We start from the raw sequence: 25,841 nt of genomic DNA on the forward strand, positions 1-25,841 counted from the left end.
ACTGTGTCAATAGCCGCATTTATGAGTTTGGCACTCGCTCGAAATAAAAAAACGCGAATAACCATATGCCAAATTCAAATTGATTTAAAATCTTGTCATGCCTTCAGTCAAAAAATCAACAGCAAACCAACCAAAATAAAAAAAAATATTGCTGAAGCCGCCTCTATAAAAATATAATCAACATTTGCATAGAGTTGTGAATGAATGCTGGCATGTAAAAAATGAAAAAAAAAACAAAATCTTACAAACGAGATTCGATATGGTTTTTGGCCAAACTAAATCTGTTTGGACAATACCTGAGGTTATTTACGATTTCTTTTGTGTATGCAAACACTTGTTTTTGCTTTTAATTGCCGGCTCGATTATATAAGTTAAATGGTATGCATATGTATACATCTTTATAACATCATATCACGCATTTCACACATAATTTTAATAAACACCTCCACAAATTGATTATGACTTCATATCTTAGCTAGTATTCTCGCCATTGTCTAGAAAGTTTTCTTTGCAAACTGATTCAACATGCAGGAAGTTTTGATCCGTCGTCGTCATGCGCTATAAGAAACAACATTTGCTCATTTCTTACTTGGGAAAAACGATACTTGGCTATTCGAGCGATAAGCTTTCTGAGTTTTAGCTAGACAGCTTGGTTCCGTTTCATTAAATGTGATCATTCGAATTCAAGCATATTGTTTACCAGCCCACACTCACAGTAGTAGTCAAGTTTATTGAAAGTGTGACTAATTCATAATGAACAAAAGTGCAAATTTATTGCTGCAATTCGTCAACAGGAAATTTAAGGCAGTAACTAAACAATAGATTAGACATTTTCATATTTATATTATGTTTTAAAACAGCAAGAATATTTCGCTATTTTTCTCTAGTATTTTCTCTGACAAGCTTTCAACACTTATCTATTTCTGAAATCTTATTTCAGCTACAAGTTAATATGATATTTTGTATATTTTAATATATGTACAATTTTTTACTTTATTATTCTCCTCTGTTGTTTTATCTCTACTAAACTATACGCTTTCTATATTCTGTCTAATGTTTAACTGTCAATTTCCTTACTTTTTATACCCACGCCGAGTTCCTATTTTAGCTACAAGTTCATATGTTGGAAATATTTGTATTTTTTTTGGGCCTGCCCTTCAAAGTCACTGGCCATGCTGGCTGTGGCTGTGGCGTTGTCTGGCCAGCTTTTAATTTAGCAAATGGCCATTGGGTGCAGCGTCAGGAGTTATGAAAGACAAGAACCTTGGGGCACGCGATGTCTGTTGTTCTCATTGTGGTTGTATTGGGGGTGTGGCCAAATTGCAGCAGAGAATGGCTTTGGCTACAATTGTGCAACTAATTCCCTTTGGGATTGGGCGTAACCACGCAAATGGGCGTATGTGTAATCTTTACCCGGATGAGATGGCCAAGATTTCTGTTGTTCCTGCTGTTGCTATTTGCTATTTGCTGTGTCTGTTTGCTTATTATTGTTCACACATTAAGCAAGCGTCGACACACATAATTTCATGTTGTCCGGTAATTGTTCTGTAAATGCACCAATAATTACTTTCAATGCGCCAATAAAAAGAAGAAAAAGAAAAAGAAAAAAATGCAGAAAGCAGCAAAGCCAAGACAGATAGAAGACAGCAAGCGGCAGTTGGCCGAGTGAATCTGCGTCAATCAGTGGCATTGGTGCGCGCAGCAGGAGCTGTGCTTCACTTGAATCTCAGTCTGAAGCTGCAGCCAACATTTGATCAATCAAGCGCTCGGCCATGGCAATCAACGGCTTGAAAACTGAAAGCACACCGGTGAAAAGTAGGTGACCAGCCAAAGCAGACGACGCCAATGCAGGCGACGTCATCATCTTTACCATCGTTACACTCAACAAAAAAAAAACAAGCGTCGTTTTTTATCTGTTTTTTTTTTTTGAGAAAAATTATAAATTATTATTTAGTTGAACAATTGTGCGCCTTTCGAGGCTATAGCTCTTCCATCAATCCCGTTTCTTGCAGTTTCTTGAGTTAGCTTAGATATGTTTCTCTAGATAACTACACCTTCTTTTGGCTAAGTTGACGAAATATTTTATGTGAGTATTCCTCCTTGACTTAACCCAGTTTAACTATGTGCCATCTTAGTCATATCGAGGGACCTCTGAGTATTCTAAGTCTGTTCTGTGTTAGAGCTATTGCCTCTGTCCAGCTCGATGACGCCAATGTCTCTGCCTTTCTCTCTCTCTCTCTCTCTCTCTCTCTTGCTTTGTCTCTCTCTCTCTCTCTCTCGCTCTTTCTTCGCAATCCCAAGCATATATTAAGTATTTCTACTTTTTGAAAATATTTGTCATTTTTTAATATAACAGAAATATTTCCATTTAAACATTTTGAAAGCGCTTTTCTCCACATCTTAGCCATATTTTTCTCCATGTGCAGTTTTGATGCGATTCGTGGCTGGCAATCAAGTTGACCGGCTGCTGGCTGCTGGCTGCTGTCCTCGTTGCTCGCCTAAACGAAATCGTCTGCTGACTTTCAATGCAAGCCACCGTCACTCACTCAAAAATGTTCTATGGTCGTTGGTATCTGCTTCTTTCTCTTTTCTTTTTCTTTTTCTTTTTTTTTACTTTTTTTGTTGGTCCCGTCCATAAACAACTTTTACTGCGTAGTGCGGTAGTCGCGGGACTCAACGCTTACTTTTCTTTATAACTTACTTTAATTATAATTGCAACTTGGTCTCCTTGCAGATCGATGACGCAGCTATTCAGGTGTACAAGGATGGTGACTTTGGCGCCTATCTGGATCTGGAGTCATCGCTGGCCGAGCAGACCGAGGAAATCGAGGGCCTACAAGACGGGTAAGTGCCAACAGAGTCGCGCCCACAATAACTAATGAGCCAAGACACTCAGCAGACAGACAAATAGTTAAGTTGCTGCCCACATACACAAACACACAAACACACAGACAGAAGTACTTAGTGCAGCTGTGCTGCACTGTGAACACCCACACGGCTTAATTGGAAAAACTGCAAATGATTTATTGTTATCGCAAAATATTGTCAGCGATTTTCACTTTTGTGCACTGCTTACCTTGAACCCATTTTCTTTTGGCGTTGCAGGAAATGCAGCAGCTCTGGGTTTCTGGGGCAGCTGCTCGTGGGTGGCTGCGCCTGTTTAGCCTTTCACCACACAAAAGCCGTCTATTACACACACACACACACACACACACACACACAGCGATGCACCGATGCCTTTTCCATTTGCTAATAAAGATATTTGCCAGGCCAGGCGGCTGTTGGACTCCGGCCATAAAAAAATGTCGCTATCTGTGGCACAGGAAACTGCTGCTGCGGCTGCCGCTACTTTGGCTGTGGCAGCAATGACTGCCTGACTACCTGCCTGGTTGAGTGCTTGAGCACCTCGTGAACTGGCTGACTGCCTGGCAGTTGCTACTCACTGGCCAGAAATTTGCATTTTGCATGCCTCCGCAGCTTGGCGTCGTACGTGCAACTTGTTGCGATTTTTCTTCTTTTTTTCTTCTTTTATTTTTTGGTTGCAACTTGCACTTCATTTGCATTTGCAGCCACAAAAGAAATATAAATGGGAGCAACAAAAGCTTAAATATATACGTAGGCAATGGCATTTTGAAAATTATACATATATTTTTATTTTTGAGCTCAGCTTTGCTCATAACTGGCCACAGACATGATGCTTGTCTGGCAGCCACTTTGGAATGTTCTGCTCTAATCTTTTTGGCATGCGGAGAGCTTTAATAGCCTGTTGGCCAACAACAAGTGGGTAGCAGACAGACACTCCTAACTGATTGTGTTAGCCATGCACAATTTTCTAGTTTTATTTATTGTGTCATAAAAAAGTATTAGAATGAGAGTGAACTGAAAATGGAAGTGGCTGTTGGGAAACTTGGGTGGGAAGAACATAATCAAATGCAAAAAATATTAGAAAATGAGAGTGGCAAGGAGGCTGTCTGGAAATGAAGTGAACAAATGAACTGAAATGAGAAATATGCCGTTTAATATGCACTCAATCTTGTGCAAGTGCTGTCTGTGCAACAGACTATTCATATATCTAAGCTCTATGAGAGAGAATTAATATAAAGTCAGCTCCTTTCGTACATGCACCGAATACTCTAAAGCGTATCTTTTGGTTGATCAGCGGTTGACCAAGAAACGTGATGTCAGTCTAAAGTAACTGCGGAACGCGTCAGGCCAAGGGCCAAGCTAAGTAGCTTGGGAGCCTGCAGATTGGACGTGGTTCCGCGTCAGGCAGTGCTCAAATAATGGGATTAATATAAATAAAGAGTGGAGTACATAGAACCTGTCAGGGACGAGCTGATGCGGAGTCTATTCCAGACTTTCACTAGCTGCTGGTATTGCTGCGATCCTCAAGCATTATAAAATTACAAAGTAAATGTCGCCGTGGCTGTGGCAAGCTGTGCAAATTGTTGGCAGTTAACATAGTGGCGCCAATGACTGTTCTTGGCTAGAAGTGGACTTGGTGCTTGATGTGGTCTGGTTTGGCTGCAGCCACTAATCATGCTTATCGTATTAGTCATGGAAGCGCGCTTGCATGCAAATCATTCGCTTCAGTTCGCATCAAAATTCCACAACAGGCACGAGACTCACTCGGATGGGTCGATGGCTCGATAGCTCGTTGTTGCCTTGTCAATCTGCAACTGAGCCAAAAGACACTTGTGTCTTATAATCACATACACTAACAGAGGTGTCTGTCTGTGTGTGTGTGTGTGTGTGTGTGTGTGTTTGTGCACCTTGAGTCGAGTTGAATTGAGTTTGAGTGGTGAGCACATTTCATTATGAATTCCCGACTCGACTTATTGGCGGCTATGTTGTTCGCCCAGATGCTTCATAGTCCATTTTCAATTATCTGCGTCGTTTGTTATTACTTTTATTATGGCCAACAGTTGGCCAGCAAACAGCGGGTAATCAATGTTCTTAACTGGTCAATGAACCACACGGTATCCCATTGTGTTTTACTCTTAGTTTTGTTGCGCCTTTCTGCTGGGTTGGGTTGGGTTTGGTTCTGTTTTTTTTTCTTTTTCGTTGTGTTGTATTTTGTTTTGTTGCCCATTGCTAATGAAATTACATACAAAATTAATAACAATTTTTCTCTTCTACTATCTCTCTCTCTCTCTCTTTCTCTGTCTCTCTCTTGCAGTCGCAAAAACTCATTGGTCATTCGCACACAGCTGAGTGTTCGCGTTCATGCCATTATAGGTAAGTGCAGAGTCCATGATTTGGTCTTCGAGATCAGCTAATCAAAAAATATAAAAAAAATCGAATATTGCGCATACGCCTCATTGACCCCATTACATTATGTGCTTGCAGAGAAACTACTCTCGTCGGAGGGCAGCGATCTGCGCAGAGCATTGTTCTCCCTCAAGCAGGTGTTCCAAGAGGACAAGGATCTGGTGCACGCCTTTGTCGCCATGGGCGGTCTCAATTGTCTGGTGCGCGTCGGCAATTGCTCCGATCAAAACTATCAAAACTATATACTACGCGCCCTGGGACAGGTGAGTGAACAACAACAACAGCAACAATAACTGGTCGCTGATCAGTGATCGATGTTCACAACAAGTCATTGCTAATCATGTCTTTGTACGCGACAGGTCATGCTCTATGTGGATGGAATGAATGGCGTTATGAAGCATCAGCCCACCATGGAGTGGCTCTACTCATTGATCGCATCCAGTTACAGATCGGTGGTCAAGACAGCGCTCAAGTTGCTGCTCGTATTCGTTGAATATGCCGAGTCCAATTGTTATGTGCTTGTGAGCGCCATTCATGCTGTGGATGAAGCACAAGGCACATTGCCCTGGGCAAATATAATGAGGTAAGTGATCGCTGATCGATACGGAAGTTGAACTGTCAGAAACTAGAATTCTCTCTCAGAACTTGGCTTGAACTACAAGTCATATTTTTAGTGCAACAGATTTAAAATCATTTTATGTACAATTTAGAGTATTATCAAATAATTTGATTATTTTTATTTACTTTGACTTACTTTAACCCTTATGCTTTCCAGACTGCTTAAGGACTACGACAATGCAGATGCCGAGCTGGTCATCTATGCAACATCGTTGATCAATAAAACACTAGCGGGCCTGAACGATCAGGATAGTTTCTACGATGAGAGCGATCTGCTGGAACAGCAGGGCATGGATACGGTTATCCAGCGTTACATGTCCAAGCCGGGCACCGATCTCGATCTGCTCGATCAACTCCAGTTGTACGAGGCAGTTCTAAAGTAAGCAGCTAACTCTAATTAATACACACATCAATTACTAAACACAACTGCATATTTTAGATTCGAGGATGGCGAGTCGGACGGACAGCGTTTGCCACAGAATTCAATGCGAAAGACGCAACGCCATCGTCCCGGCGCCAACACAACAGAGCGACGCAAATCGCGACGCCACAGCACGGATAATAGTCCAGCGCCGTTGACCAAAGTGCTGCCCACATCGGTGCTAAGAACGACACCGGTACAGGCCACACTCGACGAGGATGACAGCTCGGGTTCCACAAACTCCACGGAGTTTAGCAGCGGCATATTTCAGGAGAAGAAACGTAAGCTTCAAAATGATTACCAAACTATTGAAATGGAGTCCTAATTCTCCTTGGCTACTTGCAGCACGCGATGGCGCTGGTGTAACACCGGGACTGCGACGACGTCGGGAGCGTGCCGAGCGGCACAAGAGCTTCCTCAAGGAGCAGGGAGAGGCGGCTGCGAATCGCATCTTTGCTGCACGAGAGCTGCGTGAAAACTACGGTGAGTTGTTTTTGCTTTCGGGAATTGCTTTTACTTTTTGCCGGCTGCTTTGAACACCGAAACTAACTAACTGATTCTCTCTCCATGCTAAACGCTGTGTGTGTGTTTCTTGATCTTGATCTTGATCTATGTTGTCTCATTGTCACCTGCTGATCATGCTAACCCAATGTCACCCATCAAGGCCAAATTGTAACCGCCATTCCTGCAACCATTCAAAGTGGCGACAGCCCGCCGCAATCATTGCAAATTGAGCTGCCGCCGCCCCCGTCGCCGCCAACGTCGCCCACGATCACGCCTCCAATCACGCCCTGCAACCTCATCAGCAATAGCAACAACAACAACAATAGCAACAGCAACAGCAGCAACGGCAATAGCAACAACAACAACCAACAACAACACAATCATAACAACATCAACAACAGTAACAACCACATTGACACGCCCAACAACAGTTTGCTGCTGAGCCCCACTAAGCAGATGCTAAGTGGCATCAATAGCATCTCCATCATCAACAACAGCTTCGACAAGGCGAACAACAACAACTACAATAACAACACTAACAATCAGAATGAGTTCCTTACCAAAAAGAATCTGTTTCGGGAGCGCAACGCAACTGTGATCAATGGCATCATGAAGAACATTGTGCAGCAGACAACCGATAGTGCCTACAAAAAGTATGAGAACGATGCAAATCGATTGAACAACTACTACACACAGCTGAGCCAGTCGCCCAAGCATCAGCCCACCACCGCCCAGGATGTGCTCAGCCCGAAGAAGACACTAAATGGAAATGGTTTTGAGTTTTTGCCTGAGAGTTCAACGCCCCTAAAATTGGATGTGCTGCCAGTGCCGGAACCACTGAGTCCCATACACAAGCCTCTAGCTGTGGCAGCACCACCACCACCGCCGCCACCTCCACCACCACCACCACCACCAGCAAGCTGGTGGCATTTTCCCCCAGCCAATACCAGCATTCAGCCAATTGCAGCTAGAACCCTAACCAGTACTAACCCAGAACTACCACAACAGTTGCCTCCACTACAAGCTATGGATACAACAGGTAGGTTTTTTAAGCTTTCAGTGAGAAATTGTTGCATGCTTTCAGGCGCTGCCACAAAATCCATCATTGTACTCGTCGCTGTTGCATTCTTTTCTGTGTCATTCGAAACAAAACAAATGTATTCTAGCTTCTATTGACAATTTGCACTCTTTGTACACAGATCTGGAGGATAAGGAAATGCTAATGCAACTGAAACGTGATCATACCGTCAAGGATCTAACACATAAATTGAGCAATCTGCCCAGCAGTCCCACACAGGAGGCGGGAAATCGCGCCATAGTCGGCGACATGTCCGGCCTCATATCGAAAGCCAAAGAGGGGCTTGCCAAGAGCAAGAGCAAGGGTGAAATTTCACGGTAAGTTCATCAAGCAAGGGCCAAAATCTATTAGTGGATTTTGGAAAAGGGTGTTGGTGGGGGTTGGGCAGTATACCTTCACCTTGACCGCTAGAGTAGGTCACCCATTTGCTTTATCAGCGATTGGCAACCTTTTTTTTGTACTCTGTTTCTATAGAGATAAGGGTATTTTTGGCTTATGCAAGTTTTTACTACTGCTATCAGTTCATAAACATTTTATTATATTTCTTTTAGTATTTTGTATCAGAAAACAAAGCAAAAGCAAACATTTTCAGTTTGAAAATTTAAGAACAATTAAACAATGGTTCTATTTATATTTAACTCTTGCAGTCCTCAAGTCTATTTACTATTTGTTTGTAGCTCTAATTTTGCAGAGTATCTAGAAGTTGAGAGCTTTCAAACGCAATAATCTTTTTTTTTTCTATTATCTCAAGCTGTCTAATCTTTCAGCTTTTCAGCTTAAGAGTGCTTTAAGAATCTTTTTGACTGATATATACAATTTTTTCAGAATGATACTTTTAATGATTTGATCTTTTTCCGGTTAAAAGCTGATAGCAAGTTTGAAAATCATAAAATTTGGCTTATGTGCTTGCGTATTATGTGGATTTCATTTATTTAGTCAAATGTTTACAGTGGAAGAGATCTAAGCGTATTTGGGTGCGTACTTCTCATAGGTGGCAATGTAGGCAGCCTTGGCGGCATCCTTAGACATGCCCTTGTGCTTGTTCCATGCGTTCCACTTGGCCTTGGCCTTCAGATCCAGTGCACCGGGCTCAGCGACGTTGATGTCACCAACTGTGGCCTGCTTGAAGAGACCGTAGAACTCCAAGAACTCATCGTTCGTTGGGGTCTTGCTGAAGTTCTTGGCTTTCTCGGCGGCGGTGTTGAACTGCTCAAATTGTATAGATCCGCATTAGAATCGAATATCCATTGAATGCACAATTTTGTGGAATACTTACATCCATGTTGTCTTATACTTCAAGTGTTAGTGACTGCTAATTGTTTAATAAGCAGGTCTTTTTATACAAAAATTGACAGCTGATACGGTTAGCTGATATCGATTTATGACATTATACCCCTTTTTTTTAGATATAGATATGATAAGCCCGATTATATTTGTCATGTCCACGTCTGCGCAAACTTCTACGGCGGCAAAATATAAAACACACAACTTTAATTACTAATAATATAATATACAAAAGTATCAAAGGTCGTCCATTTAGTTTATCAGCATTGGGGGCTGACTAAGCAGCCCATTTTATGGGCCACTTGTTTTATTATAATGCAACAACGTGTTTGCGATATTAGCTCAATTTATGTATAGATGGGAGCGTATTTCTCATAGAGGACAATGTAGGCGGCCTTGGCGGCATCCGTGGACATGCCCTTGCGGCTCAGCCAGGCATCGTATTTGGCGCTGCCCTCGGCATCGGCGGGTCTCTCGATGTTCACATCGCCAGTGTGCACCTGCTTGTAGAGGCCATAGAATTCCAGATAAACATCATTTGGTGGCTTGGTGCTGAAGGCCTTGGACTTTTCGCAAATTGCCTCGAACTGTAAAGTCAATAAATGCGAATCAATAAATCATATTGTAGTCCATTTCGAGTGCGCTTTACTTACATCCATTTTGCTTGCGATTTATAGAAAGACTATGATTTGTTGTCCACAAATCGCCCCTTTTTATAGGCGCTGCACAGACTGTAAAATTAAATCTTATCATTTGAAAGCACTGCCAAATCAAATAAATCGTATCATAAAACAAAAAGTTCATAAAAATAGGCGGCCTTTAAAATTTATGAAAGGCATTTTATGCAGCCTTATGCAATGCTTCAATATTTCAATATAAGTTGAAATTATACCCATTTTCTAGATCTCTTTCAACTAGAAAGTTACTTTCTGCTCGTGTGTGTGTTTTTTTTTTCTTTTCTTTTTGCAATCATTTGTTATCGTGCTACCAGGCAAAAAGTGTGATAAGGTTTATGGGGCATTAGCTTTTAGGGGGCAACTGCAATCAAATAATCGAACGATCGCGGCTAGCAATAACTCTGATATTCTATTTTTTGCACTTTGTAATGTCCAGTTTTTGTTTTTATCTCACGATTGTACAGCTCATCGAGCGTCGATCAGGAACTGAAAAAGTCTGAGCCGAAGAAATCGGAGAATGAACTACACTGGGAGGAACTGGTGCGCAATATGACGCGACCCCTGAACTTATGTGATCTTGACTTTACCGATCTGCATTCGGACGATGAAAAGGATGTGTTGGCGCCCCGTGGTCTCGGCGCAGGCATACCGCCACCACCACCACCCTTTGGTGGTGGCATGGTGTTGCCACCGCCCATGATGCCACCCTGTCTGGCACCGCCGCCCATGTTCAGCTACGGCGGCTACGGCGCCGGCAGTCTTACAAACAGTGTAAATAGCTCGCTGAATGGTTCTGTGAATGGCGATCTGGCCAATGGCAATACTACTATCAAAAAGAACAAAAAGACGGTGAGTAAACTTCCTCATCAAATAAAGAAACAATACAGGAAATAATTGTATCTGTAACTGACTAATACAACTCATTCAACTTTACAGGTTAAGCTCTTCTGGAAGGAAGTGCGTGAGGATATGATACCGCAGGTGGTGGGTAAAACCATTTGGGATGAGCTACCCAATGCGAATGTGGACACCCAGAAGCTGGAGCATCTCTTTGAGTCACGGGCCAAAGACTTGATGACCAAGGTGTGTATTTGAAAAGCAATTACATCAGGGGTATTCCTGCAAGTGTGTATTTAAATTAATTGGCGCGAGATTATCGAAATTATTAGCGATATGTGTCAATGATAAGTCTCTTTTAAAGTAGTTTATACATTTTTAATTGTAGTATAAATGTTTGCATAACATACAATGATTTTCTTGCGAATGATATTTGTATTCTTTTCCCATTTATTTCTGGACATGTTTAATAATTTTCTATATGTCAACGGTCTGTTTGCGGATATATCTACAAATACATAAATGTTGTGCTAAAACCAAAACCAAAACCAAAACCAAAATATAAAAATACTCAAAAATTAAAATAAAAAAAATGTTTCCAAATGTTCTAGGAGGTGAGTGCCAATTGTTATGTTCTTACACTTATTACTCGCTCTCTCTCTCACTCTGTCTCTCTCGCTCTCTCTCTCTCTCTCTCTGACTCTCTTTCACTGTGTTTCTATGTGTTATCGATCGGTTTTTTTGTTGTTAGTTTTCACTCTGTGTTGCACCTGGTGTCGGTTTATTACGTCTTTTATGTTATCAACACACACACACAAAATATATATATTTTTATACACACACACACTTGAAATCGGAATCAGAACCACAAAATATAATTTGTAGTTTAGTTTTTCTTGTGTTTTTTTTTTTCTTTTTTCTTGTTGCCACCATTAGATACATTGTGTACACGCCCCCCTTTATTCCCCACATGAAACATTTACAAAGCCATCCCCCCGTTATCTCTTCTGGTTTTGCTAACTCTCATTTGCCTTGCAGAAACAACAAGAGTTGAATAAGAGCAAAGAGATTATCGTCCTGGATCACAAGCGCTCCAATGCAATCAATATTGCAATGACAAAGCTGCCTCCGCCGCGGGCAATCAAGGCGGCCATTTTGAAGATGGATGCCACTGTGGTCACGAGGGAGGGCATTGACAAGCTGCTGAATATGCTGCCCACGGATGAGGAGCGCGGCAAGATTCAAGAGGCACAGTTGTCGAATCCAGACTTGCCGCTTGGCAGTGCCGAGCAATTTCTCCTCACCTTAGCCACCATCTCAGAGCTGGGCGCTCGTCTCAAGCTCTGGGCTTTCCGGCTGGACTTTGACAATTGCGAGGTAAGCTCAATTGGAGTATTCTCAAGATCAAGATCTTCAAGTAACGCTCTCATTTTCTTTTGCCTACCTGCAGAAAGAGATTGCCGAACCGCTGATGGATCTCAAGCAAGGCATTGAGATCTTGCGTCAGAATCGCACCTTCCGCTGCATACTCTCCACTTTGCTCTCCGTGGGCATCTTCCTCAATGGTGCTCCTGTGAAGGGTTTCCAGATCGAGTATCTGGCCAAGGTGCCGGAGGTGAAGGATACGGTGCACAAGCACTCGCTGCTGCATCATCTCTGCCACATGGTCATGGAGACGAGCAGTGACACCAGTGATTTATACTCGGAAATTGGTCCAATTACGCGTGCCTCGAAAGCGGACTTCACAGATCTCGCACAGAATCTCAATCAATTGGAGGCGGAATGCAAGGCCTCCTGGGATCGCCTAAAGCTAATAGCCAAGCATGAATGTGCACCGAAGCTTGTCGACTTCCTGGCCGATTGTGCCGAGCGCATCATTAGTCTGCAAATTGTCCATCGGCGTGTGATGAATCGCTATCGCAAGTTTCTACTGTGGCTGGGCATGCCCCAGCACAGTGTGGCCGAGTCGCGACCCAATGAGTTCTGTCGCACACTCTCCGAGTTTGCGCTGGAGTATCGTACGACGCGGGAGCGTGTGCAGCAGCAGCTGGAGAAGAAGGCCAATCATCGCGAGCGCAATAAGACGCGTGGCAAACTGATCATTGACATGGCCAAGTTCAAGACCAAAGAGGATGTCGCCGATGCAGAGCTGAAGTGAGTGCAAATCTTGATGCATCTCTACTTGCTGATACTGATTCTCTCTCTCTCTCTCTCTCTCTGTCTCCGCCTGTATCTGATCCACAGACAACTGCTGGGCACTCCCACTCCCGATCAAACGGATGGCACCCTCACCTGGCGTCGCCGTCGCGCTGAGCAGCTGCGCTCACCGATCGCTCGTCAGAGTGAGGAGCAGTTCACCGATGGCGATGATGAAATACTCGAATCTCTCGTCAAGACCGTCACGAAGACGGCCGGGACTAGAACGACGCCCAGGGAGCGAAAGCGTACGCGTCATGCGGACCGCAAATCCTGTAAGTTGTTGTCGTTGTCGTTGCTCTGACCAGGCAACACACGCCTTGTTTCACTTCAGCCCGTGTTGGCCAAAATCAATTTTAACGAAGCTGTTGGTTTATCTTTTGGAACACACCCACACACACACAGCGCGCTATGTTTAGTACAACATTAGCTGGCCACAAACACTCGACAGACACACACACTCAAGCAAATTTGAGGCTACGTAATGAAATAATCTAAAAAAAAAAAAACAACAAAAAAGAAAACAGCAAAAACCATACACTAATTGAAAGTATTTATCCCCCTACTTAAATTTTACCCCATCCATTAGTTTTTGGCACTTTTCAGTTTTGGCTAGCTTAGAAATCGGTTGCCAATATTGGTTTTATTTTAATTTTGTGTTTTCTTACCATTAACGCACCTACCAACAAAACCAACCAATCAATCAACCAATCAATCAAATACCGAAGTGAAGCGCAGCCGCACGCGCGAGGGATTCACAGTTGAAAGAGCACCATCGCCATAGAAAGCGTAACCGTTACCAAAAATCAAAATAATAATAATGAAACGCATTACAAATGAAGAACAACCAACCTGTTTGTTTTTTAGGCTTACACTGTTTTTGGTTAGTCTCCAATTGAATTGCACATATGTATCTCAGTACATACAATGCAATCTTTTTGATTTTTGTTCAAGTTTATTTTGTTGAGTTTTTTTCTTTTATTTATTTTTTTTGTTTTGTGTTTTGTCCCGAGCTCCATTTGATTTCGTCTAATTCTGAACTGGATGTCTACAAATGGAGCTCACACACAGTTTTGTTTGCGCCTCGCTCGATACCCAGTTGATCTTTTTAAATGCAAAGCATGCTCCTAACTCAAGTTTTCCAAAACACGTCACTAAATACGCATGATAATCGCACATAAAATTATTTCAGTCTTTAAACAAGTTTTTGAATAACTTGAAATCACAAAATTTGATGGTTGTTTTGATTTGTGTGTTTGCAGTGCGTCGAACGCTGAAGAACGGTCTCACCGATGAGGAGAAACAGCACGTGGCTGCCCTAATACAAACCTATTAGAGCTATGGCAAGCCCCAATGCAATTCCCAAAAAAACCCTAAACCCCCCAGTGACGTCACAAGTCGGGTATGCGTGCACAGACTGAAATTGGCGATCTCATGTGCAGCAGAACGGAGCAGAACAGAAACTGGAAATGTGGAACTGGTCCTAACCGAACCGAATCTCTCCCCAAAATCTGATAACGACAAAGTCCCTTCAAAGTTCTCTTATATTATTTCTGTTATTCGATATTTTCGTTTTTACTTTGTCTAAGTATTACAATTAAACATATTTTTATTGTAACATCAACTGTATTAATAGCCAAACAAATTATATATATATTTTTAGAATTTGAAATCAGACAACATTTTGATAAACACAATTGTCCCACAATTTGAATTTGTACCGATCTGCGACCTTACGAAATTAACTTAATTACTCGTAATTATAACTTAGCCTTAATTTAACAACGAAAATAAATAAAAATACATACATATTTATTAAATTCAATAAAGTTGTCTACTTAAATCCATTAGTGCACGGCTGCTGCACATAATCCAAGCAGAAGCCACGATTATCAATATCATTTGGAGCCTCCACGCCATCCGTGTGGAAGTATAGACGAAATGGACGAACGCTGGCTGTGTGAATAGAATGCAGATATAGATAGATAGATAGATAATATATATATATATGTATATAGTTCAGCTTTCACTTACATTGCACAGTTTTGGCCAACATGCCCGCCTCGGCGCTGAAGGTGCCGCCACAGACGCGATCCTCGCAGTTCGGCAGCGGAGGAATGCGATCTGCGGAGCGTATGCAGCCAATTAGTAGCCAATCGCTAATGCAGCCATTGGTCACCGATCCACCACCGCCACCCACAATGGTTGGTACTGGATTGTTGGAGTTGCCAGATATGGTAAATGCACGCGAACGATTATTCTCCAGATCGGGACACGCATTATACTGTATGCCGCAAAAATTGCGCTCGTTGCGTATGCAAATGCTGTAGTCCTGGTTCGAGAGCTGCCTGCCACCCACCGTATTGTAGTTGAAACTGCGCACGCGACCACTGATCGACGTATAGAACTGCAGGCAGCCCTGATCCGCTCGACTGATGCTGCCACAATGGATTTGCGTAACTCGCACGCGCCACAAGCGTGGAAAACTGGCGCTCGTTATCACAGATAACACAATTGGATTACTCTGGCCAAGGCCAGCATCAATGTACACTAGTAATTGCAAGTTGCAATTAAACAGTGATCATTAATTAACCATCAAAGGACTCACTGTGATCGCCTGTGGAACTGCCGCATATGGTGGGTGTGGGACTGCCGCCCGAGATCAACAGTTGATCCTGACTGCACAAGTGATTGGCTGCCTCAGGTGGCGCTATTGAAAACATATCCAAGTCCAAGCGCAGCTGACAAATGTCGGGATGCAGCTTCTGTACAGTCACCTGGCAACTGCCAGTGCCATCGTAGACATCGGGATGATTGGGATTCACAAAGTACGTGGAGTTTTCCCGAATAACTCCGCCGCAAGTTTGAAGAACTGCAAAAGCGTTTTCGAGTATATTTTTTCAATTTATTGAATATAGGGTCTGGCATGTTGTATTATTATTATTATCGCTATTCTTAAATTGATAAGCTTGTTTATTGGTATTATTATCATTGTAAACAGAACCTACATTAGCTAAGCTATTTAAGTTTTTTTTACCTTTATTATATTTATCTGATGAACCTTGAATAATGATGTACTTTTCACGTTTATCAACAGCTTATGTTTGCCTATATTCAACAAATGTATTAACAAGTCCAACACTTTATAACTTTAAATTAAAAATTTATTTTATTTTCCACTGAATGCATACCCCAATTTAAGTTTTATATGTACTACAACCCCAAAAGTATAAACTTGTATGTGTAGTCAGCCCCTAGACATAAATAAAAAAACTTTAGAAAAATTCTCGATGCACGAAATAATAGTTGTTTGGGTTGTAGTTTCTGTGGTTTGGGCTGTACTACATAAACCAACAATTGGATATATTTTGTGTAAGAGAATTTCTTTAGCTCAATTAGCTTAAATGATTTGATTGTTTACAACTAATTAACACGACTTACACACGCAACAGACGCCATAGCCACCACCGCAGGGTCCAGCGGGAATACCATTTCTGAGGAGGCAATCCTTGCTGGGTATACAGTTGCCCTGCTCGCCTGAGGGTGCTGAACAGCTGCTTGGTCCGATGGGTACCAGGGCGAAAATGGGTAGAACTGCGAAAGGTGAAATCAGCTGTTGAAATGACAAACATCAGCAAAGCCACACCCACATTTCGATTCACGTAGACGTGGTGTCGGCGCTAACCACTTGTTGCCAAAGATCAGATCTCGCCAGCTATTCGTATACGAATTTTGAGGCACTTTTCCCGCTGCCAGGACGAAAAGGCAACACATCGAGATTCCGCTTAGCTGCAGCTGTGTTTTTCCCATTTGTTTTTTTTTTTCTTTTTTGTTCACTTATCACTTTTTAATTCCGAATTGGATCTGGAGATGTGCACGCGTTGCCCCCTGAAACTGTTATGCCTGGCAGCCACGCAGAGGCGACAATTTATTCGGCTTGGTGTGGAAATAAGTTTAATGACCGCAATTTGATGCAGCTTTGCGCTTTTTAGTTGAACAAAGATAATAATGAAAAAAAAAAAGTAAATTTAGCTGAATATTAATTGCAATAACAAAACGCAGCAGCTGAAACAATTAGATGCGCCACAATCAAACAGCCAAATGGTAACAGCTTTGGGCCTAAAACAAATTGAGTCAATGGCATGGCTGCAAGGGGGAGGCAGGTATGTCTGCGGGGATATCCCTACATAATACGAATATTTCACATTTCGTTGTGCTTCCTGTTGCGAATTTGTTTTTCCACACCTTCCACATCGATTAAATGTTGGGCAAGGCCTAACAGAAGTTCGAGCGTGAAAGTGCTTACAATTTTGTTACAACATGCCTGCAAAGCTTTTAACAATAAATAATAATAGTAATAATAATATAACATATGCCTCAACGCATGTATGAAAGCCCCTTAAAACGTCTACGTCATTGCCCCTCCTACGACTAATTTGATTAAAACTACCCGGGAAGTGGGTCAATGTTAGCGCTTGTTTTGCCTAATTTAATTTATTTATTTTGGAGCCCATGCGACTTGTTTCGGATTGCATTTTGTAAGCCCCGTCGTATAGTTCTGTTTTAGATCAAAAAACACAGCGACAGCTCCGATAAGAGTTTGATTTATATAGATTTTATTGATGGTTTTTCGCAAATTCTCATTTCACGGTCGAAATTACTTTATCTTAATTGTTTTCCAGTGGAATTCTTGTGAATGCGGAAAGAAAACTATAAGATAAGAAAAGTAACTAACTTTCTAGATGAATAATTTGGTGTTTCTAATTATAAACATGGCATAAGTTTTGAGGTTAATTAAAAAGCCGCATGTGTTTAAAAATTGGTTCAGTTTTGATAAAGTTTGGACACGTGCCAAGAAGCAATTTTTATTTTTTTTAAGCACATTAAGAAACCATGATTTAGAATGTTTTGACCAGGAAACACAAACATTTTTGGGGAATACAAGCTTAACATGATTTCGAACAAGTCGAACAAGTAAATAAACATGTGAATTTTAATATGTAATGAATTACTTATTTATTTGATTTAGCATCAGCTTTCATTAAAAAAACATTATAAATCGGAAAAAATGTCCATCTCAGGATCGCACTCATATTTTCCGCCAGGCAACTCGCATTCTTTCACGCAGATTTTACCGGAATCGATGGAACAGACGGTGTCGTCCGGGCAAGTGTTGACTTGAGGACTCATTTCGGAACCATTGCACACCTGGAAGGTTGTGCGACTGGTGCAGACAAACATGTCAACTCCATTGCAGCTTCTACAGTTAACATCATTTTCTGGGCAGGCGGGAGTAACTCCTTCAGAAGGAGACCAACATGGAACAAGCAACTCGGTGCAGATCTTGTCATTGCCACAGGGAAGAGGGCCATCCTTTAGGGGCACACCATTAACGCAAACTTTGAAATGAGTGGTGTTCAAACAGGCCACATTGTTTTGCATGCAACTACCGCACGCAGATGAGGAAACTGTGACCAGCATAGAGCTGAAGGCCAGAATGAGGAACTGAAATAAGTTGAGTATGTTTAAGGAATGAATTTGTTAAATACCGCCTTGCTTACCAGAGTTGTGAGCCAAGGAGACTGCTGCATTTTGGTTTCTTGATTGAAATGTTCGGCACAAGAGTGAAAGACTGACTAATGATAAGTTTCAGCGAATGCCACACATTTATATCATCCATCCAGTGCCTAAAGAAAAATGTGTAGTTGTTCTAAGAAATAACAGAATTAACAACAATTATATATGTAATATAAAATAATAAATATGATGGGCTTTGACTTGTGCAAATAATAATGTTGACAATTGTTGGGGCTTTATAGCATACATACATTAATCTGCAACAGTAGCTGGCATATTTATGGATGATGTTGCATTGAAAGATAAAAATTCTGGATTCGTCGTGTCATAAAGATAATGCCAGATGGAGCAAGCATTTAAAAGGCATGAGAACAACATCCAGATACTTCACTTACAAAACTGAAGATGTCGAGGCTCCTACAAATTGAACGAATAGCCCTTTTGGGCGCACTCCTGCTGTCAGTGTCAACAGTCTACGTGGAAGCCGTCTGCGGGGAATGTTACCTCTCGCACTCCTGCATCAGCAACACAACATTCCGGCTTTGCTATGATGGTAAGTACGGTAACAACAACCATAGTTATGACGATCTCTAACCTTTGTGCTACAATTTAGGAGTCCCAAAAGTGGAACACACATTCGACTGTCCGGATGATAAGCCCGTTTGCACCATGTTTGGCGATCGTTGCGCTTCCAAGGGCACTCCTTCGGCCTGTGGGGATATTTCCACATGTGCACAATGCGACAACTCTCAAATGTACGCCTGTGACTCACTACACACATTCGGAATTTGCGATAGGGGTGTACTCTTGCCGGAGAGAAGTACATGCCCTGAAAATTCGTTCTGTAGTGTTTCGGGAGCTTCGATTGGACTACCCTGTGTTTTTACTTGCACTCCGGAGGATGGCAACACTTGCGATAGAGTTGACAAAAATATAAACATTCCTCCAACTACTACCACCCCAACTACTACCACCCCAACTACTACCACCCCAACTACTCCAGCACCACCAACGAATGGGAACGCTTTCTGTCAAAATAATAAGAAGGCCGGTCGCTATGCCATTCCAAATGATACAGTTTGCACCAGGTAAGCTTATTGATATCCTATTATTTTTGTTAATATTAAGATAATTAATGTGTTTTGTTTCTTACAGCTTTATCAATTGCTTCTTTAGAGCCAATATCTGGCAAGGTACATTGAACACTTGTCCACCAGCAAATCCATATTTCAATGCGGTCACCTTATGCGGTACGGTGAAACCAACTACCGCCGGTTGCAAGTAATTGTCGCATGAATAATAGTCGTTGTATGAATAATTTCAAATATATATTGACAATAAAGAGTGGTTTTCTCAATTAGATATAGTCAAGATTTCATAGTAATATATTACGATAGTCTAGTAAGCAATATAATAACCTGAAAAATTATAAAACCATACAAATCTAGTTACAAATAGACAAACACACCAACAAATATTTGATTTTTTTATCTGGCCTGAATATGACCATTTTACATCATATTATTTCCCGGCTACTATTTATCATATCGTGTGCACACACCACTGACTCAATCTAGGTTGTTGCATTGGCTAAATTACCGACACTTAAAAAATGTGGCATACTTTAAAGGGCATATTAAAGCTCTAACTTCTAATCCTTGCAGATTTTCGTATGGCATAGTGCGTTCGAATCGCAAGGACATCCTCTATGCGACTGCATTAAAAAATTATATATATTAAGAACACTACTACATATATAACTCGCCAGTCAATCAAAAATTCTTTTAGGATGTGGCATTTAGGTACCATATACACCATAAAAAAAAAAGTGTGCGACCTTGAAGCGATTTCTTCTTAACTAATTGATGATGATGTGTGAATTTTGATGAAAAGCTTGGCTGAAAAAATATCATAAATTCAAATAAAAGATAAAGTAAATCGTTTAATGCTGGAGCTAAACTTAAAATAGACTTCACTTAAGCCACTTATCTTAAGCCAAAACTTAAGTAGTCATAGGACTAGATAGCTAATGATGATTTGGTAAATTATAATTTAACTGAAGCTCAGATGGCCAATTCCAGTTTGCAGCTAAAAATTAGTTTATATATATCTAATTCGGGATTGATAGCTATAACATAAGTGGTTAAACTTTAAATTTAATATATCATACTATTTACATTCTCACATGCAGAGCGCAGCTAAAAAGATGCTGAAAAAGAAACTACCATTGAGTTGTTGGTCAACGGCCGGTATCTACTCAAGTGTATCATTATGACAAAAAGATAGTTCTCTAAGCACACTGCTCATTATCGCAGTGTTAGGTTTTTGTTTTATGCTGCGATCATAAGACAGCCCAAGGCAATCAAGTGGAAAGCCAAAGCAAATAAAACAATTAGCATGCTCAAAATATATGAAGAGTAGATAAACATAGAAAATTTCACTACTCGAAAAACACGGTTTATAACGCAGCAGCGAAGAGATTAATGTACTTTAGTAGACCCGAAACCTTGACAGTGAACAGAAGTCGACATTGAGAAGACAACGAGGATACAAAACTTATCACAGCTCTAAAATGGCTACAAAAGCTACAAACTATGCACCAGTTCTTATCGTGGTGAGCACATTTCTAAAGGATATATGAAAGTGATGTGATATTAAAATACTCTTAAATAAAATATAATAAATAGATCACATTAGCGTTGACTGTGGGTCATGTCATGTCGGCGTGCAATGTTTGCCAGACCAATCAGGCTGCCTGCATCAATTCCACATCATTTTACTTGTGCTTTGGAGGTGAGTAACTAAATATTTAAAAAATACTTGAATAAAGGAGTGAAAATAATATCATTTAGATGCAATGCCTCACACGGACCATGTTTACACTTGCCTCGATGGCTTTGAGTGCACCGACCGGACAGCGATTTGTTTGCAGAAAAATGCTCAGAGGCCTCCCAGCTGTGGGGATACCAGCAAGTGTGGACTCTGTAGTGCTCATAGAAACTATAAGTTCGCCTGCCACAGCAAACGCACTTTTCAAATGTGCTACGGTGCCGCCCGGCCCGTTGGACCCCTGGGCACCTGTCCAGAGAACACAGTTTGCGATGCCACCAGCGACTTGGTCTGTGTGACTCCAATAACTGGTCAACCCCTAACCTGTGACATAAACGATGATTTGGTGATCACGAGCAGCACAAGCACCACGAGCAGCACAAGCACCACGAGCACCACAAGCACCACACCCAAACCCACGGACGGACCTCCGCAGACAGCGCAGCAAGTGTGCGCGCAAAAGACTAAGTCGGGTCTCTATGAGACAGTGCCTAGAGATCCATATTGCAAACGGTTAGAAGATCTATGCAACTACATAAGCTTTAATCTCTTTCTTATAGTTTTTATTATATTTTTGTCGTTTCAGTTACATTAGCTGCCACATTACCGCTAAGAAAATAACAGCTAGGGAATATGGCTGTACTGCTAGCAGCTTCTTTGATGCGGAAAGACAAAGCTGTACTACCGTAGCACCACTTGAATGTACTGTATTATTTTAAGCTTCCATAATATAGTATTATCAATGATGGACTTTTTGACAGCAGTACTCGATAGTAATTGGGTTTGAGTTGGCAGCAGTCAGTGATATTTAAAAATTATAATTATATGTTGTACAATATGTAATTAGATCAGTTCGACACCGTTGAGGCTCAACCTGGCCACAGCACGGGTGCAGGTGGCGGGCAGGCCCGTCTGACATCTCTTGGTGGAGCTGTTGTAGTAGGTGTTGCCTGGACAGGTGTACATGTTACCCAGCCACCTGCCGTTCAGCAGATGACAGTAGATATATTGGCGACATGTGCTGCTCGGATTAGTGCCAACGGGAAAGTAATCCTGTGACTGCATTTTTGCGCAGTAGGCATTCGGATTGCTGGTGGTCGGTGCCACCGTTGTCGTTGTTGTGGTTCCGGTTGGCGTGTAGCAATTGCCAGGCATTGACACAGCACACAGTCCGGTGGTGGGATTAAAGTACGTTTTGCCTGGACATGTGTACTTCTGGCCTCTCCAAACGCCATTCAACAGGAAGCATTTGATATACTGACGACAAGTGGTTTCAGCATAATCACCCACTGCATAGTTGCCCGGTGCTTTGACAGCGGCGCAATAGGTGGCTGCATTGTCGGTCGATGGGGTTGGAGCTGGTGTGGCTGTTGGCGGCGTTGCTGTTGTTGTTGTATCATCTGCATATGAGCAGGTGGGACCGAATTGTGTTTCCAGTCCACAAATCTGATCATTCATATTGTTGCACACATAACCAGGAGAACAGGAGCCCAAGGAGTTCTGTGGCGTAGTCGTGCCGAGGCAGAGGGCGAAGCTGTTGGTTCCTGTGCAGGCGAATGTATTCGTTGCATCACACTTGTTGCAGTCCTGGCAATCACCAATGCTCCCACTGGCTGTGGGCCTGCACAAGACGCCGGATGCTCCACTCACACAGACATAGCCGGGTGGACAGTTGAATGGTATGCGAGTGGGTAAATTATTCGCATCGCAAGCCTGAATTTGGTCGACCGCATAGCAGGCCATGCTGTTGACAGAGTTGCAAACATTGCAGGCGCTTCTGACGGAGTCCACCAAGAAAATCAGAAGCAGCAACCAGTTCAGCAGTTGAGTGTCTTTCGTTGACATTTTCATAGTGCATACGCTTCTCTCTCTGGTTTTTGACTATTGTGCGCAGAGATGCCAACTTTAAATAGTAAATTCCGGTAGCAAGTTAGGGCTTTACCTTGCTTTATCCCCCAATTTAGATAAGATAGACAACCTTGTGTTGTGTCATACTTTGGGGCAGCAGCGAATTGCTTTTGTTATCAAAATAGTCGTATACAAATAATAAAATCTCTGTTTATTTTGCTGTTTCTTTTTGTCAGATTAACTTGGAATGCAGTTAGCATTATTCATTTAAAAGCTTCTACACTGCATCGATAGTTGTAGTTGCACTTCAAGATGCGGCGATTATTGCCACTAATTCTAGGAGTCGCATTTGGCATCCTTGGCAGCCGGGCTGTTTGTAGAACTTGTGGCTCGGTTAGTGATGTTGCCTGCATTTCTGAGACGCAATTTCAGTTTTGCATGAACAATCAACTCGTTGCACCTGTGTACTCCTGCCCCACGGGTAGCTATTGCACCAACCAGATATCCATTTGTCAAAAGAACGAAACACTCAAGGCTTGTGGCAGTTGTGGTCAGTGTGATAATCAGCACAGGTTTGCCTGCACTGGCGTTCGCAGTTTTGCTCTGTGCCTGGGCACAAATACCTCAAGCAACTGCACAGGCATCTGTGATCTGGGTTATGTTTGCAATAGGGACTTACATTATATCTGTGGCAATGCCCAAACGACAATACCCACCTGCACAGTGGCACCAACAATAACAACAACAACAGCAACAACGACAACAACAACAACATCAACAGCGAGCACAACAATATCTCTCGATAATTTTTGTCGTATATCTTTCCATGGAGTTTCCATCCATGCGATTCCCAATGACACACAGTGCACCAGGTAAGCCAGATATATTTTCCATCTGAAATTATAATTTCTAACTGCTGTTCTCAGTTACATCAATTGCAGATACTATATACAGTCGTGGGTAGGCCGCATTGTTGATTGCCCGCCAACGGAACCCTATTTTGATGGCACGACTTTGTCTTGTGGTAACTCGAGACCAACTCAACCTGGCTGTCGGTAATTTTATATGTTACATTTTCAATATTATATGAAGCTTATATTTCTCGTACAATTTTAATTGCTCTGACTTTGAATAAGTTTTGTGTATCGGTGTCTGTGTAGATAAGATCATAAACTTACGAAAGCAATTGAAGTCTTTGTGACAGCTGCGAAAATAATATGTTAAATAAACAAAATACAGCATACCTTTAGGCAGTTTTTTAATTGTCTTTAGGCAGTTTTTTAATTGTCTACCTTTACAATATTAGTTCAAATTCCAGATTTGCAGCAGGTACAGCACTGCAATTAAAGATGCTCCATAAAATTGAGCTATTTAAACAAAGATTTGATAAATGACTTGATTATGAATAATGCTTATCTAGTTGACATATACGATTAAGTCAGATATAACTGCACCTGCACTGCACTTGCCACTTTCAGTTGTGTGCCGAGATGTTGAGCCTGCTACTGCTACTGATCGGAATCGGAATCCTGGGTCCAGGTTGCCAGGCCGACTGCAACGTGTGCTCCGCAATCACAAATATTGCCTGCCTTTCGGAAACACAGTTTGCGTTCTGTGAAAATAACGTACCCCTGAAACAGATCCTCAGTTGTCCATCGGGCACATATTGCACCGCAGGGCCGCAAATTTGCCACAAAAATTGTGCTCTACAATCATGCAACGCGTGCGGACGATGCAACGAGCAGAGGACATTTGCATGCTTAGGCGTTCGCACGTTTGCTCTATGTTTGGGTACCAGCAATGTATCACTCATTACTGGCCACTGTCTGCCAAATTATGTTTGCAACTATCAGGATCCTAACATATGCAGCTCAGAAATTGGGTTCCCGGCAACCTGCCCCCTTGCTAATGATGAGTTGTTGACGACTAAAGCGCCAGAAACTCTCCAGGATCCCAACACATACTGCAAAGCTATTCGGCAGGCTGGTCGCTTTCCGTATGGTAACAGTTTGAATACCACATGTAGATACTACATCCAGTGCTATGCGTCCAGATTTGTCTGGTACGGTTCCCTGCTTCGGTGTCCGGGCGAAACCTATTACGACCCCATGTTAAGGACCTGCACCACCAACATTCCAGCCACATGCCAGTTACGAATCATGGACTTGCAGATTGAAAATCTTCGATTGTTATAAGTGCTTCAAGAATCGATACTAAATGCCAAGAATGTTGAATGCTGATAAAAAAAAAAAAAAAAATATTTGAAAAAATTATGTATATATAAATAAATGGTTGATGGGAATTTGCTTTAAGTCTTTTGATTATATATCACACAACGGTAACTAAATCAATAATAAATTAGCTTAATCTCTCTGCTTTCGACTTATTTAAATACCACTAATACGATTTTGAGCTTAAAAAATTGAGTATTTTCCAAAGTCCGCAGACTTTATTAATAGGTATTATTCATAATTTTTTTTAGCCATTCTCTTTGCCTTGGCTGAAGTGTTTGTCTAATTCTTAAAAGATTTTACACGCCTAATATTTCGTATTTTTGCTAGATACTATAAATTACGGCGCAAAGAAAAACACAAGCGTTTAGTGGTTAAACAGAAACGCCTACAACGAGATTATCGCATTGTCATATGACAGACATATATGCGTATATATATTTATAGTCTGTGTTTACTATAAATAGATG

At 41.7% G+C, this 25,841-nt stretch overlaps 10 protein-coding genes across 17 annotated transcripts in view; 5 read left to right on the forward strand and 5 right to left on the reverse strand.

Annotated features, from left to right (window-relative positions):
* Nucleotides 1-14,711, forward strand: part of LOC6557069 (FH1/FH2 domain-containing protein 3) — a 42,001-nt gene extending 27,290 nt beyond the window's left edge. For 2 of the 7 annotated variants that reach the window (XR_006246700.1, XR_004365179.2), the window contains 16 exons: nucleotides 2,735-2,844; nucleotides 5,180-5,238; nucleotides 5,350-5,534; nucleotides 5,631-5,854; nucleotides 6,047-6,268; nucleotides 6,329-6,591; nucleotides 6,656-6,793; nucleotides 6,975-7,853; nucleotides 8,014-8,209; nucleotides 10,318-10,702; nucleotides 10,790-10,936; nucleotides 11,729-12,067; nucleotides 12,141-12,844; nucleotides 12,935-13,161; nucleotides 13,615-13,769; nucleotides 14,149-14,198. Coding sequence is in view for 5 of the 7 variants with exons in the window: in XM_032737309.2 (XP_032593200.2) it covers nucleotides 2,735-2,844; nucleotides 5,180-5,238; nucleotides 5,350-5,534; nucleotides 5,631-5,854; nucleotides 6,047-6,268; nucleotides 6,329-6,591; nucleotides 6,656-6,793; nucleotides 6,975-7,853; nucleotides 8,014-8,209; nucleotides 10,318-10,702; nucleotides 10,790-10,936; nucleotides 11,729-12,067; nucleotides 12,141-12,844; nucleotides 12,935-13,161; nucleotides 14,149-14,222 (4,152 nt within the window). In the remaining 2 variants the exon portion in view is untranslated. Of the gene's footprint in view, nucleotides 1-2,734; nucleotides 2,845-5,179; nucleotides 5,239-5,349; nucleotides 5,535-5,630; nucleotides 5,855-6,046; nucleotides 6,269-6,328; nucleotides 6,592-6,655; nucleotides 6,794-6,974; nucleotides 7,854-8,013; nucleotides 8,210-10,317; nucleotides 10,703-10,789; nucleotides 10,938-11,726; nucleotides 12,068-12,140; nucleotides 12,845-12,934; nucleotides 13,162-13,291; nucleotides 13,497-13,614; nucleotides 13,770-14,148 lie in introns of those variants that run through there. The other 5 variants (XM_032737309.2, XM_032737328.2, XM_043215415.1 and 2 more) reach the window with 4 other exon arrangements.
* LOC6557144 (acyl-CoA-binding protein homolog) lies at nucleotides 8,794-9,211 on the reverse strand. Its single transcript, XM_032737349.2, has 2 exons — nucleotides 9,169-9,211; nucleotides 8,794-9,098 (listed from the first exon to the last, which is right to left on the reverse strand). The coding sequence occupies exons 1-2, from the start codon at nucleotides 9,172-9,174 to the stop codon at nucleotides 8,853-8,855; spliced, it is 252 nt and encodes an 83-aa protein (XP_032593240.1). The 5' UTR covers nucleotides 9,175-9,211; the 3' UTR covers nucleotides 8,794-8,852.
* On the reverse strand, nucleotides 9,428-9,863 carry LOC6571092 (acyl-CoA-binding protein). The gene is made up of 2 exons (XM_001997261.3): nucleotides 9,830-9,863; nucleotides 9,428-9,763 (listed from the first exon to the last, which is right to left on the reverse strand). Exons 1-2 carry the CDS (start codon nucleotides 9,833-9,835, stop codon nucleotides 9,524-9,526), a joined length of 246 nt encoding a protein of 81 aa, XP_001997297.1. The 5' UTR covers nucleotides 9,836-9,863; the 3' UTR covers nucleotides 9,428-9,523.
* On the reverse strand, nucleotides 14,148-16,843 carry LOC6557146. Its single transcript, XM_001983842.3, has 5 exons — nucleotides 16,537-16,843; nucleotides 16,328-16,480; nucleotides 15,495-15,758; nucleotides 14,921-15,436; nucleotides 14,148-14,842 (listed from the first exon to the last, which is right to left on the reverse strand). The coding sequence occupies exons 1-5, from the start codon at nucleotides 16,694-16,696 to the stop codon at nucleotides 14,721-14,723; spliced, it is 1,215 nt and encodes a 404-aa protein (XP_001983878.1). The 5' UTR covers nucleotides 16,697-16,843; the 3' UTR covers nucleotides 14,148-14,720.
* Nucleotides 16,844-17,893: 1,050 nt separating this feature from the next.
* Nucleotides 17,894-18,523, reverse strand: LOC6556540. Its single transcript, XM_001983841.2, has 2 exons — nucleotides 18,448-18,523; nucleotides 17,894-18,391 (listed from the first exon to the last, which is right to left on the reverse strand). Exons 1-2 carry the CDS (start codon nucleotides 18,475-18,477, stop codon nucleotides 17,939-17,941), a joined length of 483 nt encoding a protein of 160 aa, XP_001983877.2. The 5' UTR covers nucleotides 18,478-18,523; the 3' UTR covers nucleotides 17,894-17,938.
* A 330-nt stretch (nucleotides 18,524-18,853) lies between these two features.
* LOC6557068 lies at nucleotides 18,854-19,825 on the forward strand. Its single transcript, XM_032742900.1, has 3 exons — nucleotides 18,854-19,016; nucleotides 19,077-19,551; nucleotides 19,619-19,825. The coding sequence occupies exons 1-3, from the start codon at nucleotides 18,869-18,871 to the stop codon at nucleotides 19,746-19,748; spliced, it is 753 nt and encodes a 250-aa protein (XP_032598791.1). The 5' UTR covers nucleotides 18,854-18,868; the 3' UTR covers nucleotides 19,749-19,825.
* Nucleotides 19,826-21,180: 1,355 nt separating this feature from the next.
* Nucleotides 21,181-22,011, forward strand: LOC116806500. The gene is made up of 3 exons (XM_032743145.1): nucleotides 21,181-21,256; nucleotides 21,316-21,805; nucleotides 21,879-22,011. Exons 1-3 carry the CDS (start codon nucleotides 21,181-21,183, stop codon nucleotides 22,009-22,011), a joined length of 699 nt encoding a protein of 232 aa, XP_032599036.1.
* On the reverse strand, nucleotides 21,843-23,169 carry LOC6557072. The gene has a single exon (XM_001983839.2). The coding sequence runs from the start codon at nucleotides 23,141-23,143 to the stop codon at nucleotides 22,136-22,138; it is 1,008 nt and encodes a 335-aa protein (XP_001983875.2). The 5' UTR covers nucleotides 23,144-23,169; the 3' UTR covers nucleotides 21,843-22,135.
* Nucleotides 23,170-23,437: 268 nt separating this feature from the next.
* Nucleotides 23,438-24,381, forward strand: LOC116806475. Of its 2 annotated transcripts, none has more exons than XM_032742901.2 (2): nucleotides 23,438-24,012; nucleotides 24,067-24,381. In XM_032742901.2, the coding sequence occupies exons 1-2, from the start codon at nucleotides 23,453-23,455 to the stop codon at nucleotides 24,197-24,199; spliced, it is 693 nt and encodes a 230-aa protein (XP_032598792.1). In that variant the 5' UTR covers nucleotides 23,438-23,452; the 3' UTR covers nucleotides 24,200-24,381. The 2 variants fall into 2 exon arrangements, with proteins under 2 accessions (XP_032598792.1, XP_032598793.1); XM_032742902.2 differs by having other exon boundaries at nucleotides 24,082-24,375.
* A 209-nt stretch (nucleotides 24,382-24,590) lies between these two features.
* Nucleotides 24,591-25,437, forward strand: LOC6557077. Its single transcript, XM_001983838.2, has one exon. The coding sequence runs from the start codon at nucleotides 24,631-24,633 to the stop codon at nucleotides 25,333-25,335; it is 705 nt and encodes a 234-aa protein (XP_001983874.1). The 5' UTR covers nucleotides 24,591-24,630; the 3' UTR covers nucleotides 25,336-25,437.
* The last annotated feature ends 404 nt before the right edge of the window (nucleotides 25,438-25,841 follow it).

This window comes from Drosophila grimshawi, unplaced genomic scaffold (genome assembly GCF_018153295.1).
Source record: "Drosophila grimshawi isolate 15287-2541.00 unplaced genomic scaffold, ASM1815329v1 contig_44, whole genome shotgun sequence".
NCBI classification, from domain to species: Eukaryota; Metazoa; Arthropoda; class Insecta; order Diptera; family Drosophilidae; genus Drosophila; species Drosophila grimshawi.

Excerpts from the sequence above, each read along its gene's own strand:
- LOC6557068 (XM_032742900.1), top strand. The coding sequence starts at position 18,869 with ATGTCGAGGCTCCTACAAATTGAACGAATAGCCCTTTTGGGCGCACTC. Across the intron at positions 19,017-19,076 it reads ATTCCGGCTTTGCTATGATG|GAGTCCCAAAAGTGGAACAC; the intron begins GTAAGTACGGTA and ends GCTACAATTTAG. Across the intron at positions 19,552-19,618 it reads AATGATACAGTTTGCACCAG|CTTTATCAATTGCTTCTTTA; the intron begins GTAAGCTTATTG and ends TGTTTCTTACAG.
- LOC116806500 (XM_032743145.1), top strand. The coding sequence starts at position 21,181 with ATGTCGGCGTGCAATGTTTGCCAGACCAATCAGGCTGCCTGCATCAAT. Across the intron at positions 21,257-21,315 it reads ATTTTACTTGTGCTTTGGAG|ATGCAATGCCTCACACGGAC; the intron begins GTGAGTAACTAA and ends AATATCATTTAG. Across the intron at positions 21,806-21,878 it reads AGAGATCCATATTGCAAACG|TTACATTAGCTGCCACATTA; the intron begins GTTAGAAGATCT and ends TTGTCGTTTCAG.
- LOC116806475 (XM_032742901.2), top strand. The coding sequence starts at position 23,453 with ATGCGGCGATTATTGCCACTAATTCTAGGAGTCGCATTTGGCATCCTT. Across the intron at positions 24,013-24,066 it reads AATGACACACAGTGCACCAG|TTACATCAATTGCAGATACT; the intron begins GTAAGCCAGATA and ends TGCTGTTCTCAG.
- LOC6557146 (XM_001983842.3), bottom strand. The coding sequence starts at position 16,696 with ATGGGAAAAACACAGCTGCAGCTAAGCGGAATCTCGATGTGTTGCCTT. Across the intron at positions 16,481-16,536 it reads ACGTCTACGTGAATCGAAAT|TTCTACCCATTTTCGCCCTG; the intron begins GTGGGTGTGGCT and ends CACCTTTCGCAG. Across the intron at positions 14,843-14,920 it reads GTTGGCCAAAACTGTGCAAT|CCAGCGTTCGTCCATTTCGT; the intron begins GTAAGTGAAAGC and ends CTATTCACACAG.
- LOC6557072 (XM_001983839.2), bottom strand. The coding sequence starts at position 23,143 with ATGAAAATGTCAACGAAAGACACTCAACTGCTGAACTGGTTGCTGCTT.
- LOC6557077 (XM_001983838.2), top strand. The coding sequence starts at position 24,631 with ATGTTGAGCCTGCTACTGCTACTGATCGGAATCGGAATCCTGGGTCCA.
- LOC6556540 (XM_001983841.2), bottom strand. The coding sequence starts at position 18,477 with ATGCAGCAGTCTCCTTGGCTCACAACTCTG. Across the intron at positions 18,392-18,447 it reads CTCCTTGGCTCACAACTCTG|TTCCTCATTCTGGCCTTCAG; the intron begins GTAAGCAAGGCG and ends AACTTATTTCAG.